At 30.3% G+C, this 15810-nt stretch overlaps 1 protein-coding gene and 1 long non-coding RNA gene across 4 annotated transcripts; one reads left to right on the top strand and one right to left on the bottom strand.

Moving 5' to 3' along the window:
* The first annotated feature begins 16 nt into the window (after positions 1-16).
* On the top strand, positions 17-4294 carry LOC107926983 (protein HOTHEAD). 2 transcript variants are annotated; one of them, XM_016857940.2, is made up of 6 exons: positions 17-175; positions 293-394; positions 2170-2509; positions 2590-2891; positions 2966-3825; positions 3922-4294. In XM_016857940.2, exons 2-6 carry the CDS (start codon positions 310-312, stop codon positions 3946-3948), a joined length of 1614 nt encoding a protein of 537 aa, XP_016713429.1. In that variant the 5' UTR covers positions 17-175; positions 293-309; the 3' UTR covers positions 3949-4294. The 2 variants fall into 2 exon arrangements, with proteins under 2 accessions (XP_016713429.1, XP_016713428.1); XM_016857939.2 differs by having other exon boundaries at positions 2966-3842.
* Positions 4075-5228, bottom strand: LOC107926984 (uncharacterized). 2 transcript variants are annotated; one of them, XR_001692355.2, is made up of 3 exons: positions 4712-5228; positions 4468-4558; positions 4075-4386 (listed from the first exon to the last, which is right to left on the bottom strand). It is a non-coding gene; the product is annotated as an uncharacterized lncRNA (long non-coding RNA). The 2 variants fall into 2 exon arrangements; XR_005899847.1 differs by lacking the exon at positions 4712-5228 and having other exon boundaries at positions 4468-4704.
* Positions 5229-15810: the final 10582 nt, after the last annotated feature.

Below are 15810 nucleotides of genomic sequence, written 5' to 3'. Positions count from 1 at the left end.
TTAAACCAGGCTCAACTGCCCCCTCTGCCCCCACTTGTCGGTTTGTTTGCAATGTCAATCAGCACTATATATTAGCAAAAAATGCAGGTAGGCGAGGCCACAGTATTTATTTGCATTTGGAGGAGTATCCCTACCTACACTTGAGTTTCATTTCCTAGCCTTCTCTTTTTCTCAGGTATGTATATAAACAGATGACAAAACCAGGTTTGGGTTTTGTTGGTATACATTGAGCGCTACCCTCATCAGTTCATATATACATATATGATATAAAGTGTTGCCTTGCCTATTGCAGTTTGTGGTATAGGGACAATGAATCTTGGGTGGTGGTGGAGGCTTTTTGCAGGTGCCTTAGCTGGATTTCTCTTCTTTCATGGCTTTGCTGCCACCGAAACAGGTGTTGCTTCAAATTTTCATATATTTCTTTTGCCTTATATAGATAATAGACATATATATTGTAATAACCATATTAGAAGGTTTTTTTTTTTTTTTTTAGTTTGGTCGATCCATAAACACAGATTAAGAGGAATCAAAATACTCTTTGAAGAAAAAATTAAAATCTGTTGTTAATGAATGCTCCAATGAATAAAGATACAGTTCTGATTTAGATTTTCCTTTCATGGATGTCTATCGCAATTCATTTAACATTCATTATATCCATAATTATAATCAACATGATATAGGATGAATTCTTTACTTTTAAGACTAATATAATACTATGTAATGCATTTTTAATGCATAAACATAAGCCAACTTAAGTATCGACCAGTACAGTTAATACAAATGAAGCAGTTAAATTTTTTATTATAATTATTTTTTTATTTAGAAAATTCGTCAGATAACTTTGTTTTTTAAATATATCATATATATATATTTGTATGCAGTACTTATTTTCATCAATTTTCTATGTATTAATCACAATTTTGTATTTTCATATATCAGTTTGATTAACATAGACATTTATAATTTCATTCGTTGTTGTACTATGCGTAAGTTGTGAATGTAGTTCACGTATATTAATTTGAATATTTTATTCTTATACTTTTTGAATTTTAAAATTTTAATTGTAACCTCAAACGATAACAGTTAAATTCTATTATTTTTAAAATCTTATGTATTAAACATATTTTCATATGTGCAATATCAACAGAGATTGAATCTTAACATACCTTAAAACAATACATTTTATTGTTTTTGTATAATGTTCACAAAAAATCACTGTCATTTTAATTTATGGATTCAACAACTATAGCTTGAGTTAAGGTTAAAATTTCAAAATAAGAAAAAATATAGAAAATAAAACCCTAAGATATTTATCTATTTGATCTAATTAATTAATTGTTACTGTTCGATCAAAATTTTAAAAATATGAAAAAGTAAGAAAATTAAATTTGACTAAATTAAAGTACAAAGACTAGTAACAAAATTGGACTTTTAGATTGTAAACTTCAACAATTAGTCCTTTTTTCCCAAAGTACTTATTGGGTATAATGATTTTTTTGGCCCTTCAATTTTACAAAAAAAAGCCATTTTAGCCTTCCATTTAATTATTCGTCTCTTTTAGTCATTAAACTTATTTTTTTGTCAAATCACTCCAAATTGAATACAAAATGTTAACTTTATTGACATGGTATGTCACATTAGCAATTAATTATTTTTTAAAATTATAAATTATATTTAAAATATTTTTATATTTTTTTCAAAAACTTTAAAAAAATAATTAATTGTTTAAATTGTATATATGTAGGTATGCTACGTTAACAAAGTTAACAAATATTAATTTTTCCATTTATTATGAAGTGATTTGATAAAAAATAAAAATTTTAAATTTTTTTTTAAAAAAAATAATTTTTATTTATTTATAAAATGTGAGTGCCAAAAAGCGATTATGCCCAGAAGTATTTGTCATGGACCCCTTTCATTTATTGTAATCTAAAATAAAACTTTTTGGGAAATTAATGCCGCCCATATGGTTGCGCGACTAAAGTATCTGCTTTGTAGCAATCCATAGAACATATATTTTAAATAAATTCAAGAAATTAGATGATAAAATATTTTTGTTTTTAATGCTTATATTTTGATTTGAATTACAAGTAAAATATATTATTTTACTACCATACCATCATTTTCATGCACAATAAACTGTAATGATTGTCGTCTCTATCCGTATAGCTCCGAACTACTCGTTCATGTACGATGCAACATCAGCTTCAACATTATCATATTACGACTACATCATTGTCGGTGGTGGCACCGCCGGATGTCCATTAGCTGCCACATTATCTCAAAACGCCACCGTCTTGCTCCTTGAACGTGGTGGCTCCCCTTATGGTAACCCCAACATAACTAAAATGGCAAGCTTTGGTGCTGCCCTCTCTGACCTTTCCCAGTCATCCCCATCACAGCGGTTCATCTCCGAAGATGGCGTAATTAATGCACGTGCACGGGTGTTGGGTGGCGGAAGTTGTATCAATGCAGGATTTTACACACGCGCCAGCGATGAATATATCAAGTACTCCACTTGCACCATAAAGTTTTTTCCTACATCATCATTGACAATTGAAGGTTATATATTTATTGTTTAATTATCAGGCAAGCGGGTTGGGATGGACGATTAGTGAAGGAGTCGTATCAATGGATGGAAAAATCAGTGGCATTTGAGCCATCACTGGGGCAATGGCAGTCAGCTGTAAGGGATGGTCTGCTGGAGGCTGGGGTGATGCCATCCAATGGGTTTACTTATGACCATATTTATGGGACCAAAGTGGGTGGAACAATCTTCGATCAACAAGGGAATAGACACACGGCAGCTGATTTATTGGAGTATGCTAACCCCAGTGGGCTCACCGTCTTTTTGCATGCTTCTGTGCACAAAATCTTGTTTGCAATTAAAGGTACGTCATGTACTTATAACTAGATCAAATATGTCTGAACTTAAAAATGACCGAGTGTTTGGTTTCAATGGCAGGGAAACGAAGGCCGAAGGCTCATGGAGTGGTTTTCAGAGATACAACAGGGGCCAAGCACAAAGCATATCTTAAACAAGGATCAAAAAATGAGATCATTGTATCAGCGGGAGCATTGGGAAGCCCGCAGCTGTTGATGTTGAGTGGAATGGGGCCTGCACAACATCTCAAGTCCCACGACATCACGGTGGTGCTTGACCAGCCCCTGGTTGGCCAAGGCATGTCCGATAACCCCATGAACGCCGTCTTCATCCCATCTCCTCTTCCAGTTGAGGTTTCGCTTATCCAAGTTGTTGGTATCACCCATTTTGGAAGCTACATTGAAGCCGCCAGTGGTGAAAACTTCGCAGGTGGTGCTTCTTCCTCTCCAGCTGTTGAATACATGAACAATCTTGACGAGACAACTTTTAGAGGTGGGTTTATCCTAGAAAAAGTTATGGGTCCGATTTCAACAGGCCATTTGGAGCTTCGGACCCGAAATCCAAACGATAACCCATCAGTTACCTTCAATTATTTCAAGGATCCACAAGACCTCCAAAGATGTGTCCAAGGAATTCAAACCATTGAGAAAATCATAGAATCAAAGGCTTTCTTTAGATTCAGATATGAGTTTTTGTCTTGGCCTATTCTTCTCAATATGACTGCAAATGCCCCATTGAATTTGTTGCCTAAACATTACAATCCTTCAATGCCATTGGAAGTGTTTTGCAAGGACACTGTGATGACTATATGGCACTATCATGGAGGTTGCCAAGTTGGTAAAGTTGTTGATCTTGACTATAAGGTTCTTGGTGTGGATGCTTTAAGGGTTATCGATGGATCCACGTTCAACGACTCACCTGGGACTAATCCTCAGGCCACTGTAATGATGCTTGGACGGTAACTAATTTAGCATATTCATTGAAGTTGATAACTATTTGTTTAATTGACATTTTCTATTTTGATGTGATGCATGCAGGTACATGGGTGTGAAGATATTGAGTGAGAGAATAGCCAATTAAGAATCCAAGTCATTGAAGTTGATTTAATTTTCCTTGTTTTGGTTAAGAAATGACTAGCAAATTTGAAGTTTAAATCATATGTGAAAAGCTGCAGTTATGAATGCTTGACATTAGAAATCTTATATTATATATATATACTTGTTCTGCAATTCTGTTTACACTACTACTGCTGCTAATACTATAGCTTTACATCATTTTAGTTTTTAGCGCAAAAGATAATAAGGGAAAGGATTGTAATAGTTGAGATTCAAACCTTGTACTCGTTTGAAAGTTCAGCTTCATTAGTTAGAAAATTAAGCTCAGTGATTATGAAAAATTCCCAGATCCAAAGCAGCTGCCACATTGCTTATGACTACTATTCTAAATATCTGAACTGTTTTGTTGATCCCTTTGTCATGCTTTGACTACTTCTGTGGTTTTACCTGCGATTTTAATGTCAAAACATTAAATGAATAAATAAATTAGGGATCCCAGATGGCAAAGAATATTTAGTCACTACCAACCTGTTATAGATGCATACAAATATAAACGTTTCTGCTATCTTTTAACTTGTAAAATAGAGGAGAGGAAGGGAGTTTTTTCACAACATCAAGCCTGTGGAAGTGGAAAACAAAGGGAAATCGCAAATAATTTGACAATCTGCTGGGAAATTTTCTCATTGGATGAAGAAGATTACACTCAAAAGCCAGGGAAAAAAAATATCTTTAAGCAGGTTTAAAACAAAAAAGAATATTATAAAGGATATACCCCTAGGTCCATATTTGGCTGCCACATACTATTCTGAAAAGCGAAGCATCTCGCCTTGACTCTTTCTTCCTTTTATTTTTTTTGTCTTCCTCCCTTCACCTTCTAGAGATGGATATGGACACAATGAAAAGAGAACTATTAGAAACAATCATAGGTCTAAATCAATCAAACTAATTATAGAATCTGTCAAATATTTGGAAGAGGCTTTTTAAGATAAAAGGAGCCTTTGCTTTGCATGGAAATGCGTAGAAAGCAGGCACCAAAGGATATCCTCCGCATATGCTATGCCTTAAACAACTTCTCCCACTGGTACAAGACCCTATAAATCTCCGGCTGTACCCTTTTGCTTAAATCACAACTGCAGTTTACACCCTTTTTCTTTTGTGCCACAAGAAAATGAAAATTATCAGCTAAGTGAACTAGTTGTAGGGCTTCTCTCCTTTGGCAGGTTCGTGGTCGTGGATGATAAATCTGGATCTAGTTCAACGAGAACCCGCCAAAGGAGAGTTGCCCTTTAACTGATTCTACTTAATTAATTATCTCCCAAAGCCCTATGTTTGTAGCTCATTTCAAAGAGGTATGATGACATATTTTCGTTTTCAATGACTATCTACTGTCCATTAATGTCTGTCGGAGTAAAAATTTGCAGTATAAGGCGTACGAAAAATAGCTGACTCAATTTGTGCATCTTAATTGTAAGGCGTACGAAAAACCATAACACAGATTTATATATAGTTCCCAAATTGTTGCATGTGACACATGATGTACTAGTACCAAGCAACCATAAATAATAGGTTAAATGCTTACGGTCCAGCACATTCATATTTAGTTGCAAATAAAGGATATGACAGGCTTGGCTCCATGGAAGTAGTGATCTGCTTTGGTCCCCATTGATGCTATATATGGTGAAGGTAGCTCGGACGAATAATAGTTACAAGTGAAAAGGGCTTAATTATCTGATATAGTTGCATATGAGATGGGGAAAATCTTTTCTGTAATGCTATGCCTATAAATGAATGAATCCTCTGAAACATATGAAGGGGTTAATAATATTTATGACTACCAACATACATTAACATAATTATATGCGACGAGAAAAGATTATATAAAATTAAGATATTATATCATTTTTATCTTTTTTCAATAATTTAATATCATTTTAATATTTTTATCTTTAATTTCAGAATCACATGGCAATCCTTTCTCTATATATACAACTTTGTTTTTTTTTACTGTTGTTAATAGAAACTGATGAGTCATTAAACAAGACTACGCTTGTAACAAAAAAAAAAGAAAAAGACAACACTATGCCCCTTAATTCTGTATGGCTTGGGAGACACCATTACTGTGAAGTTTTAGGATTTTCTTGACGAGTGTCTCAAGGATACTTTTTAACGTACCAGTTTATGGTAATATTTTTAATTTTCAAAGAAAAAATTAGTAAAATGCTTATAAAACAATGTGGACGAGAATCGAAATTGAAGGAAAAAAAAGAAGCTATAGGTGAAGAGGATGGTTTTATAGTTTAAAAGGTCATCCAAATTAAATACTTGGAATTTTGTCATTTAATTTTTACAACATTATCATTTTAATTACCTAACTCTTAAATTTGTAACGGGTTAGATTATACATGTCAGATCATATTTACACTTTCATTTTAGTTATTCAACTTTTAAGTCACTCTCATTTTGGTCACTTAGTTTCTTTTTCTTTTTCTTTTTCCAATATTGAAATTTTAATTTTTAAAACTTCAAAGTCAATTAAATAAATTGTTCAAAAATATTATCCCTCCATACTGTCAACCAATTTCTTACTATAAGATTGAAATTAATTAAATTGATTAATTTAATCTCCTTTTTAAATTTTATTTTATGTTTTCCAAATCAAAATCAATTCAAATAACTCATCTTTGATATTTGTCTATAAAACCCAAAATTCTTTTGATTATATGACCTTAAATTTTCCGTGCTAAACTAAGAGAAAACAAAATTCCTTATAATTAATTAATTTTATTTTCCATGCCAAACAAGACTTAGATTTTTTTCATCACTTTTTACCCAAACGAAGAAAAAAATAATTAATTTAATTATTAAATATAAAGTATTTTTCATAGACAATTATTAAATATGAGTTATTCGAGTTGCTTTCATTAAGAATAATTTCAAATTATAAAATAAAATTTTAAAATTTAGAAGGAGATTAAATTAATTAATTTCAATATCATAGTGACAAATTGTTGATATATCAATGGATAAATTTTGTTAATAAATTATTTAATTGACTTTGATGTTTTGAAATTTAAAACTTCAATACTGAAAAAAAAAAACTAGGTGACAAAATGAAAGTGTAAGCATGATGTGACGTGTATAGTATAATTGCCGTTAGAGATTTAACAATTGAGTTACTAAAATAAAAGCGTCCGAATGAAGAAATTGCAAGTATTTTATTTTAGGTAATCAAAATGAAAGTACTTTAAAAATTAGATAACTAACTAGACAGTTTAACCTATTTTAAATTCGTTTCAATATAATGTGCTGGACTTATATTTTAATATAACAAATTAATTTAATAATTTGCATACATTAATAAAAAACAATTTAAAGAAAAATTTAAAGTTAAATTCAAAATTCAAAAATATAAATTAGTAATGAAAAAATAAAAATATGAGTCAAATGTAACTGTAGGAATATAATAAATAATAAAATAATAATAGAAAATAAAATTTTAAACATTCACAATCTTAATTTTTCCATTTAGAATTTTTCTAAGCTGATTTAGCCTTAAAGTTAAGTCATTGTTGTTAAATCATAACATACTTTATTTAACATTTTTTAAATATAAAATATCATTAAAAAATAATCGTCATAATATTATATCATATTAAATTTATTTTAAAAATGAATAAATATAATAAAATAAAACATAATATAACAATTATTCTATATTTTATTTTTTATGCATTTTCAAAATTATTTAAAATGTGAATATTATAATATTTCGCAACAAAATTTTATTAATTAATTTGAGTATAATAAATTTAAAAATATATAATTATTAAATTAATTTAATGTTGTTTTATACAATTGTATGCTAATTTTAAATTATAATTTTTAATAAAAATATATAATTTCAATGAGGTATTATGAAGATTATAATATTTATATAAAAATTATACAAATTGCATGTTAATATTTTTCACTTGTATGGAGAGCACAGGCGGATATAAGGGATAGGTGGGGGCATTCTTTCCTAACCTTTTAGAAATTTATATATCACCTTTTTAAAAATTAATTTTATTATATTAAATTTCTTAAAAGTTTAAATTCTACCACAAATCTAAAAAAAAACACTTAACCCTTTTAAAGTTTAAAAATTATATTTTAGTTTTGGTTTTTTTTTCAGATAATTTAAGATTATACTAATTTTTTAGATATATTACTTATTAGAAATTAGAAGCACAATGCAATTATCAATGTCAATAGATTAAACTTTAATTTTATTCATATTTCAAATCATATATATATTAATTATTGAATAATTATACATAAAAACTAATAGTAAAAACATGTAGTCTATAATTCTAATATAAATTTGTCCCCTAAATCATATTTTTAGATCCTTTATTAAATTGAAGTAATGGTTAAAACTTTTATCAGATAACTGTTTAATATGAGTTCAAATTGTATTACCTATCATTTATTACAAGTTGATTTATAAATTTATAATTGCCTTGATCTCACCTAATTTTTTGTATTAAAAATAGCGACGTGTTAATCATTGAGCGTGTCCACTTGTTATTTTGGATATGTCACCAAAGATAACTTTTTCTAAATAGCTTTAATACTTTACCATAATATGATTTGGAGTTCACACTTAACTAACTATTTTTTAATTTAACCATTTTTAATTATTAACGTACTTAAATAGAGAAAAAAATTATATTTTTGACATTTAAATAAATAAATTAAAATTTTATATTTAAATTTGTTAACTTTGAAGTAGATTAATATTATGGGGACTCTATTTTTAAATATTAATTAATTTTAAATAATATAATAAAATTACATATTTAGATAATATAATTTGGTTAATTTTAAAAGTATTGGATATTTTCTGAACATTCATTTTATTATAAGTTTTTACCATAGTTACTCTTTTTGATATGATGCTTAAAATTATCTATAGCTCTCTCAACCTTTAAATGAGAGGATAATACGATTTATCACATTTGAATCCGACTCGATTTGGCTCATGCACACCTCTACTAGACGAGTTGATAATTGTAAGCGCACATTATTTGAATCTTCCATGCCGAAGGAACAAGGCAAATTAGGAGTTCAATTTTGTCTCATCACTACATAAATTAAAATTTACGTATTACTTAATACAATAAATCAAATTAATATGTAATTTTAATACTTGTAAGCTTTGGGGGCGCACTTTGATAAATTGAAGGGTACTGTTTGTATCATCATGATTTCTGTAAAATGCCCATTATTATATTTAATGTCAAAAGGGAATTTAGTCGCATGCATTCACCTGAGGTCGAGTCTTTTCCATGGCCTGTCGAAGAGTTTGTAAATTTATTTCAAGAGTTATCAAATTAATTTTTAATTCAACATATTAAATATTTAAAATTTATTTTCTATTTAATCATATATTAATTTTGAGATACTTGTATTAATTTATTTTTAGTTGAAATAAATATTATTTAAAAAATAAATAGATTAGGTGACACATTTTTCTAATAATAAATTAACTTATATTAATAATAAATATTGCTGAAAAGATTGAAACTAACAATTTGTATTTTATTTCCTTTAAAATATTTAGTGAACAAAATTTGTTAATTATCCCTTCTTACTTTGCGAGGGAGGGTGACAATGGGGATATATGCTTTGGGATAATTTGTTGGTGCTTTTGGAATAGAAGGAACAAGAAGATTTTTGGCAATGATTTTTTTGAGACCAAGGATGTATGGGAGAGAAGTTTGAGAGTTACTGATCGTTTCTTCATCGACAATCTGGGCAAAGGTGGAGCGGGGACTATTTTAAAGAATCATAAGGGAGAATGAGTTTGTGGTTTTCAAAGACATATCCAATTGGTCATGAGTGCTGAAGCGGAGCTATGAGCAATTAAGAATGGATTATCTCTTGCATGGCAGCTTAATATAGGAAGCATTGAAATTGAAAGCGATTCTGAGATTGCTATTAAACTCATAGATAATGATAATACTATCAATATTGCTCTTTCCACTATTGTTTATGATTCCAAGTCTCTATTGCTTAAGTTCATCACGATACCTCACTCAAGCACATATTTAATGAGGGTAATCGGTGTACGGATAGGTTAGCTTGATTAGGGAGCAGCTTTCAACATGATTATTCTATCACCCTTTGTAGTAGGAATCTTTTGTGTATTTGTAGGGAACCCCCTGTTTGTATTGAGGCACTGTTAAAATCTGATGCCTATAATCGTTTTATGTATCGAACTATTTTGATTAATGATATTTGTTTTATTTTCATTAAAAAAAAAGGTAAGTTCGAGAGTGTGGTGAGAAGTATGCCATGCACATAAAGACAATCTAGTTGGGACGTAGGTAAATCATGGGGAAAAATGGATGATGATTAGTTGGAATCCCCTACCGTTGGGATGACTTAAGATTAACTCTGATGGTGCGGTTAAAAAAATTTGAAAATTAACTATTAATCGGGTGTTACTTTATTTCAAAAATAGTTTAAATTTAAATTATAATTATATAAAAAAAATTTGAAATGACTATTTCCGGAGGTGCCATAAGGGATTACTGTGGGGTTTGTAAGGAAGATCGAGTGTGTCATTGTGACTAATGCGGAACTTTGGGGCTTTGTTGATGGGTGCTCAGCGAGTCTTGCTTGAGAGTAATAACCGATTATATCTTTGAAATTCCAGTATTCAAATAGTAGTGGTGTTGTAGCATTATTAATATTATTATTAATATTATTATTATTATTATTATTATTATTATTATTATTATTATTAGGGGAAAGAAGGGTGTTGTAAACAACACGTAAATGCAATAGTGACATGTCTAGGCAGATGATCATAAAGTAGCTTTTCATTATCCATCGCAACTAATCTAAAGCGGAATATCTTCACATGTAGTCATTAATTTGTGTAAGCAACGTCTGGTCTTTGCATACCCTAATCTCCTATTCTGCCTAACAATTTGAACTGGCCAAATCCTAAATTGTCCAAATTTTGCTGTTAGTTCGAAACTGGTAATGCTAATACAATCTATTTCAGTGTTAATTTGATATTTATAAAAAATGTATTAATTTTTTTAAAATTCAATACAAAAAAATGTATTAAAATGTAAAAAAAAAATTAAGACTTGGGAGCGTAGAGTCTCTGTTGATACAACTTGGAAGTAGCGTAACGTATGATAGAAACGAAGCTTATGGCCTGCATGAAAAAACCGGCCATTTTCAAAATTTCCCTTTGCCCGTTTGTGCTTGTCGGCTTCATCTCTCGACAAAAATCTCATTCTGAATTCGAAATTGTGGCTTATAAATAAACACTTCATAAATTTGTCCTCAGCTAACTATTTTAATGGTTTCTTGATTTGATTTCATCATTTTATTTATGCATACCAAGAAAAGGATCACACAAAACGAACGGCTGCAGCTTAATTATTAAAACCATACACAACTTGTTAGTTCTTTTGCATGGCTGGGTGTCATGAAACAAAGGGCATAAAAATATAAAACCGTTTAAGTAATGTAAAAGGTCTATAATTTTCGTTAAAGAATATGAAGAATCTGCAATTAGACAGCATTAGTATGCATATTCCATGGAAGACGGGGTCAATTGAGTATGCTAACTTGCTACAAACCCGTCCAATTGCTACCTCATAACTAGACTTTTTGCATTTATGATCTACATAATAAATACCTAACAGGAGTTGCCATAAGGATTGTGAAAACCAAATTTTGCCCGGGCCCATTACAATAATAGACAAAAAATATAAAGCCCAAATTTTGTAAAACCAACCTTAATACCCAATCAGCTAAACCCAAACTAAAACAAGCCCAAAATGGCCCAAACCTAAAATAGTTTCAGCATCCAAGAAACCCTAGCAGCAGTATGTGCCGCTCCCCACGTGCCTGGTCAGCACGTCCAACGCTCGAGGCTCAACAACTCCCTGGCCCCGTCCCATCACCTGCACCTCCAAGGACCTGCAAACAGCAAGAAAAGAGGACAAAAAACAGCAAAAGATAGCAGCAACAACTGAGAAATAGTAGCGATTTTTTTCTATTGTAATCAGTTATAAAACCGAAACGAAATCAATTTGTAAAGGGGGATTTTTGGGGAAGAAAAAAAAGATTGATTGAACACAACGAATACAAACGAGATATCAGAGAATCGAAAGGAAAAAGTTTCGAAAGGTGTTCTTTTTATTTCTTTTATTTCAGTAATTTCATTTTTTTTAAAGAAATAGTTTTAAAATAAAAGGGGTGGAAGTTTACCTGAGGTTTCAACACCGCGAGTGGGGAGGTCGCCGTTCCCAATGATGAACGGTCATTTTCGGTAAAACGGACGAAAATTCGAAAGGTTTCCTTGTCTTTTCTTCTTTTTGGTTGAGTTCTCGTGGAAAATGGCCTTGGATCGGGATTTTGCTCATTGGAGCGCTCAAGTTGGGGGTTTTTGATGAACTCCGGCCACCGTGTACGGCGGCGCCGTCGCCGTCGCCGATGACCGCCTGTCGACATGGTGGCTGGTGACCGGAGCCCATGGCCGGAGGGGGTGTTGAGAGAAGGAGGGGAGAGCAAAATTTCTTTTTTTTTGGAAGGAGGGTTGAAATGAAGATTTAAAAAAAAATGGGGCTTATATAAGGCATCAAATTGGCGCCGTTTTGGGATGGCTTAAAATGCCCCAAAACGACGCCGTATAAGGCAACCCGAATTTGACCCGCTCCAGAGGGTGGGGATTCGCGTGTTTTCATTGTTTTTGGGATATTTTGCACCCCTAGTCCCTCCGATATTTCACCTTCATTTAATTCAATCCTATTTATTTCTTTTATTTTTTTTATTTTGCCCCATGTATTTTGCCCTTGACTCATTTGGATCTGCATCAAAGCGTTGCGTTTTGACGGCTTGGGTTTATTTCCTAATTAGTCCCTCTCTTTTGCACGCGCATTCTATTTGGATCCTTATGTGGTTTTAACATTTAGATTTTATACTTTCAATTCTGTTTTGATTTCAACTTAGTCCTTTCCTTGTTATTTTCTTTCTTTATTTATTAAATGAATTAACTTGATATTATTATCACTATTTCTATTATTTTTCGCATTTAACTAATTGTTTTATTATCATGGTATTAAATTAATGGTTATCGCGATATTATTGCTATTATTTTTATATATAGATACATATTTATCTAATATATATATATGTATTTTCGTTTATCATTTATCTATGTATATCTCTAGATACAATTTCAAAACTATTTTATTTTTTAAATTCAACCCTCTGTATTTTATTTTATTTTCATATTTATTGATTTACCTATACTTACGCATTAGACTTCTTTTTTTTTTATCAAATCTTTTTAGTTTTCACTTCAATTTCTTATTTTTTAATATTGTTTCTTATTATGCTTTTGCTTTTATTTTACTTTTACACTATCTTTGTTTATTTATTTATTTATTATTATTATTATTTTTTCTTTTTCTTTTTCAACCCTTCTTTAATAATTTAAGTTCCTCTGTTTACATTATTTTATGTATTTCTATATTTTACCTCTATTATTATTATTATTTATTTACGTGTTTGGTTTTAAATTTCATCCATGATTTCATTTCTATTTTCATTTGTTTATTTATTTTCAATCTTTTACAAATTATTTCCCTTATTTATTTATTTGTGTATCTTAAACTCTTTATACATTATTTATTTATATATATATTATTTATATTAAAATATTTTTATTTTATGTATATTATTTACTTTAATATTTTTATATTATTTATTTTAGACCTTTTATATGTTATTTTAAATTGTTATATGTTATTTATTTTAAGTCGCTTTATTTTACTTTAAATTGTTTTGTATGTTGATTATTTTAAATTGTTTTATACTATTCACTTAAAATTGTTTTTTATGACATCTTTTTTTAGCTTATTTTTATGTATTATTTATTTAAAATTGTCTCATTATCTATTTTAAAGGGTTTCATGTTGTTTATTTCATTCTTTTGATTATTAATGTTGGTATTTAAGTGACATATGTTATGCGATTATTATCATTGTGTATATTATAATTCGTTCGTTCGTATTTTCATATTATTGTCACCCATTTGCATAGTATCTTATCCATGTACATTGTTCCATGTTTATTCGTTTTTCATTCGCAATTGTCGCATTGTAGTTTTCAACTTATTAATCCAAAATCAATGATTCCACTTTATTTCAAGTCAAATTAATTTATTTTGAGTTGACTTTGTAAAACAAAAGCGATGTTTGATGTTTAGAAATTTGAGGGATCGTGCCCTAACGTATTGGGTTTCGATCTTTCGTTTATTTAAATAATCAAATTTCCCTTTAAAATCTCGTCCGCATTTTCTAAACTTTAAAACAAAAGCGACGATTGACGTTTGGGAATTCGAGAAAATCATGCCCTAATGTGCTGGGTTTCGATTTTCTGTTTATCCAAATAATCAAACATCCCTTTAAAATTCCGTCCACATTTTTCTTCAAAAAAAATAACGCAATATTTTGTGTTTGGAAATTCCGAGGAAACGTGCCCTACGTGCTAGGTTTCGATTTGTCGTTTGACCAAACAACTGAATATCCTTTTTAAACAATTTCAATGCATGAGTTTTGGAAATCATGAGATGATTTTGGTATCGAAGGTTTGAAATGTCATGTCCTACGTATTGGATGTGATATTTTATTTCTTCGAAACAATAGAATCTTAATATCCACTTTAAGTTATCCAAACATTCATAAAAAGGGGATCGTATTTCAAAATTTGTTTTCAATCTTTTCAATTTTCGATATTAAGATATTAATTAATCAATTGGGTACCAATTTTGGGCGTTACGAGAATGATAATCCTTCCTCGTACGTAACCGACTCCCGAACCCTTTTTCTCAAATTTCGTAGACCAAAATCGTTGATTTAGTAAATCAAAATGTTTTATTAAAATGACCAAACTTCTTGGTGATCCAATCACACCTAAACAAAAAAGATTGGTGGCAACTCCCAATTTTCGTTTTCTTTTCAAAATATAAAGTCGATCCCCGTTTTCAAAAAAATGGTTTCGACAAGGACAAAAGAAAAAAAAAAGAAGAAAAAGAACGTGATCGTATAGAAAATAATGCAATCAGCTTGCTTTGTTGATGTATTTTGAGTTTGATATTGGAAATCAAATATATATGTTTTGTGTGTGAGTTGCTTTAGGCCTTTAGTAATAGGCAGCTGTAAGTTTTTCTACTGTAAGATCCTTTTACTTATGTTTTATGTTCTTTTTAAATCTAGTGTTAAGAAGTTGTAAATTATTTTTAATGTAAAGGTTGTGTGTGTGAGAAGCTGAATAGATAGTCTTCTTCATTGTTCAAAAAAAATTTGTTCTTCTTCTCTTCCCTTCTTTGTAACAAAATTGACACCAACAGTGGTATTCAGAGCTTCTTCTTGAGGGCTGTGAGGTTCTACTGCTATTTTTGAGTGATTTTAATGGCTTTTTCTAATGCTCTTTCAACATCTTGAAACACCAAAGGCTGTTTGGGATAAACTCAAGGAAACTTATGAGGGAGGTGATACAGTAAATAAAACAAACTTTTAACTCTAAAAAGAGAGTTTCTGATGCTACAAATGAAGGAGGATGAGCTGATTAAAGATTATTCATGATCAGTATTCCTCAGAGATTTAAAGCCAAAATTTCAGCTATTGAGGAATCTTGTGACGTGACAAGTCTAACTATTGCTGATCTTGTTAGCAAGTTAGAAGCGCAAGAGCAAAGGGTTTCTATACAAGTCCATAAGGCAAGTTAAGGTACTTTTCTTACTACTAATAGAGGAGTAAAGTTCAACAACTCCGGGAATAAATTTGAAAGCTCAAA

This window comes from Gossypium hirsutum, chromosome A08, assembly GCF_007990345.1.
Source record: "Gossypium hirsutum isolate 1008001.06 chromosome A08, Gossypium_hirsutum_v2.1, whole genome shotgun sequence".
In the NCBI taxonomy this organism is placed as follows: Eukaryota; Viridiplantae; Streptophyta; class Magnoliopsida; order Malvales; family Malvaceae; genus Gossypium; species Gossypium hirsutum.
This window is presented reverse-complemented; position numbering and strand designations above follow the sequence as displayed.

Bases quoted from the DNA above. Each gene is read 5' to 3' on its own strand.
- LOC107926983 (XM_016857939.2), top strand. From the start codon at position 310: ATGAATCTTGGGTGGTGGTGGAGGCTTTTTGCAGGTGCCTTAGCTGGA. The intron at 2,892-2,965 runs GTACGTCATGTA...TTTCAATGGCAG, and splicing joins AATCTTGTTTGCAATTAAAG to GGAAACGAAGGCCGAAGGCT. The intron at 3,843-3,921 runs GTAACTAATTTA...TGATGCATGCAG, and splicing joins ACTGTAATGATGCTTGGACG to GTACATGGGTGTGAAGATAT.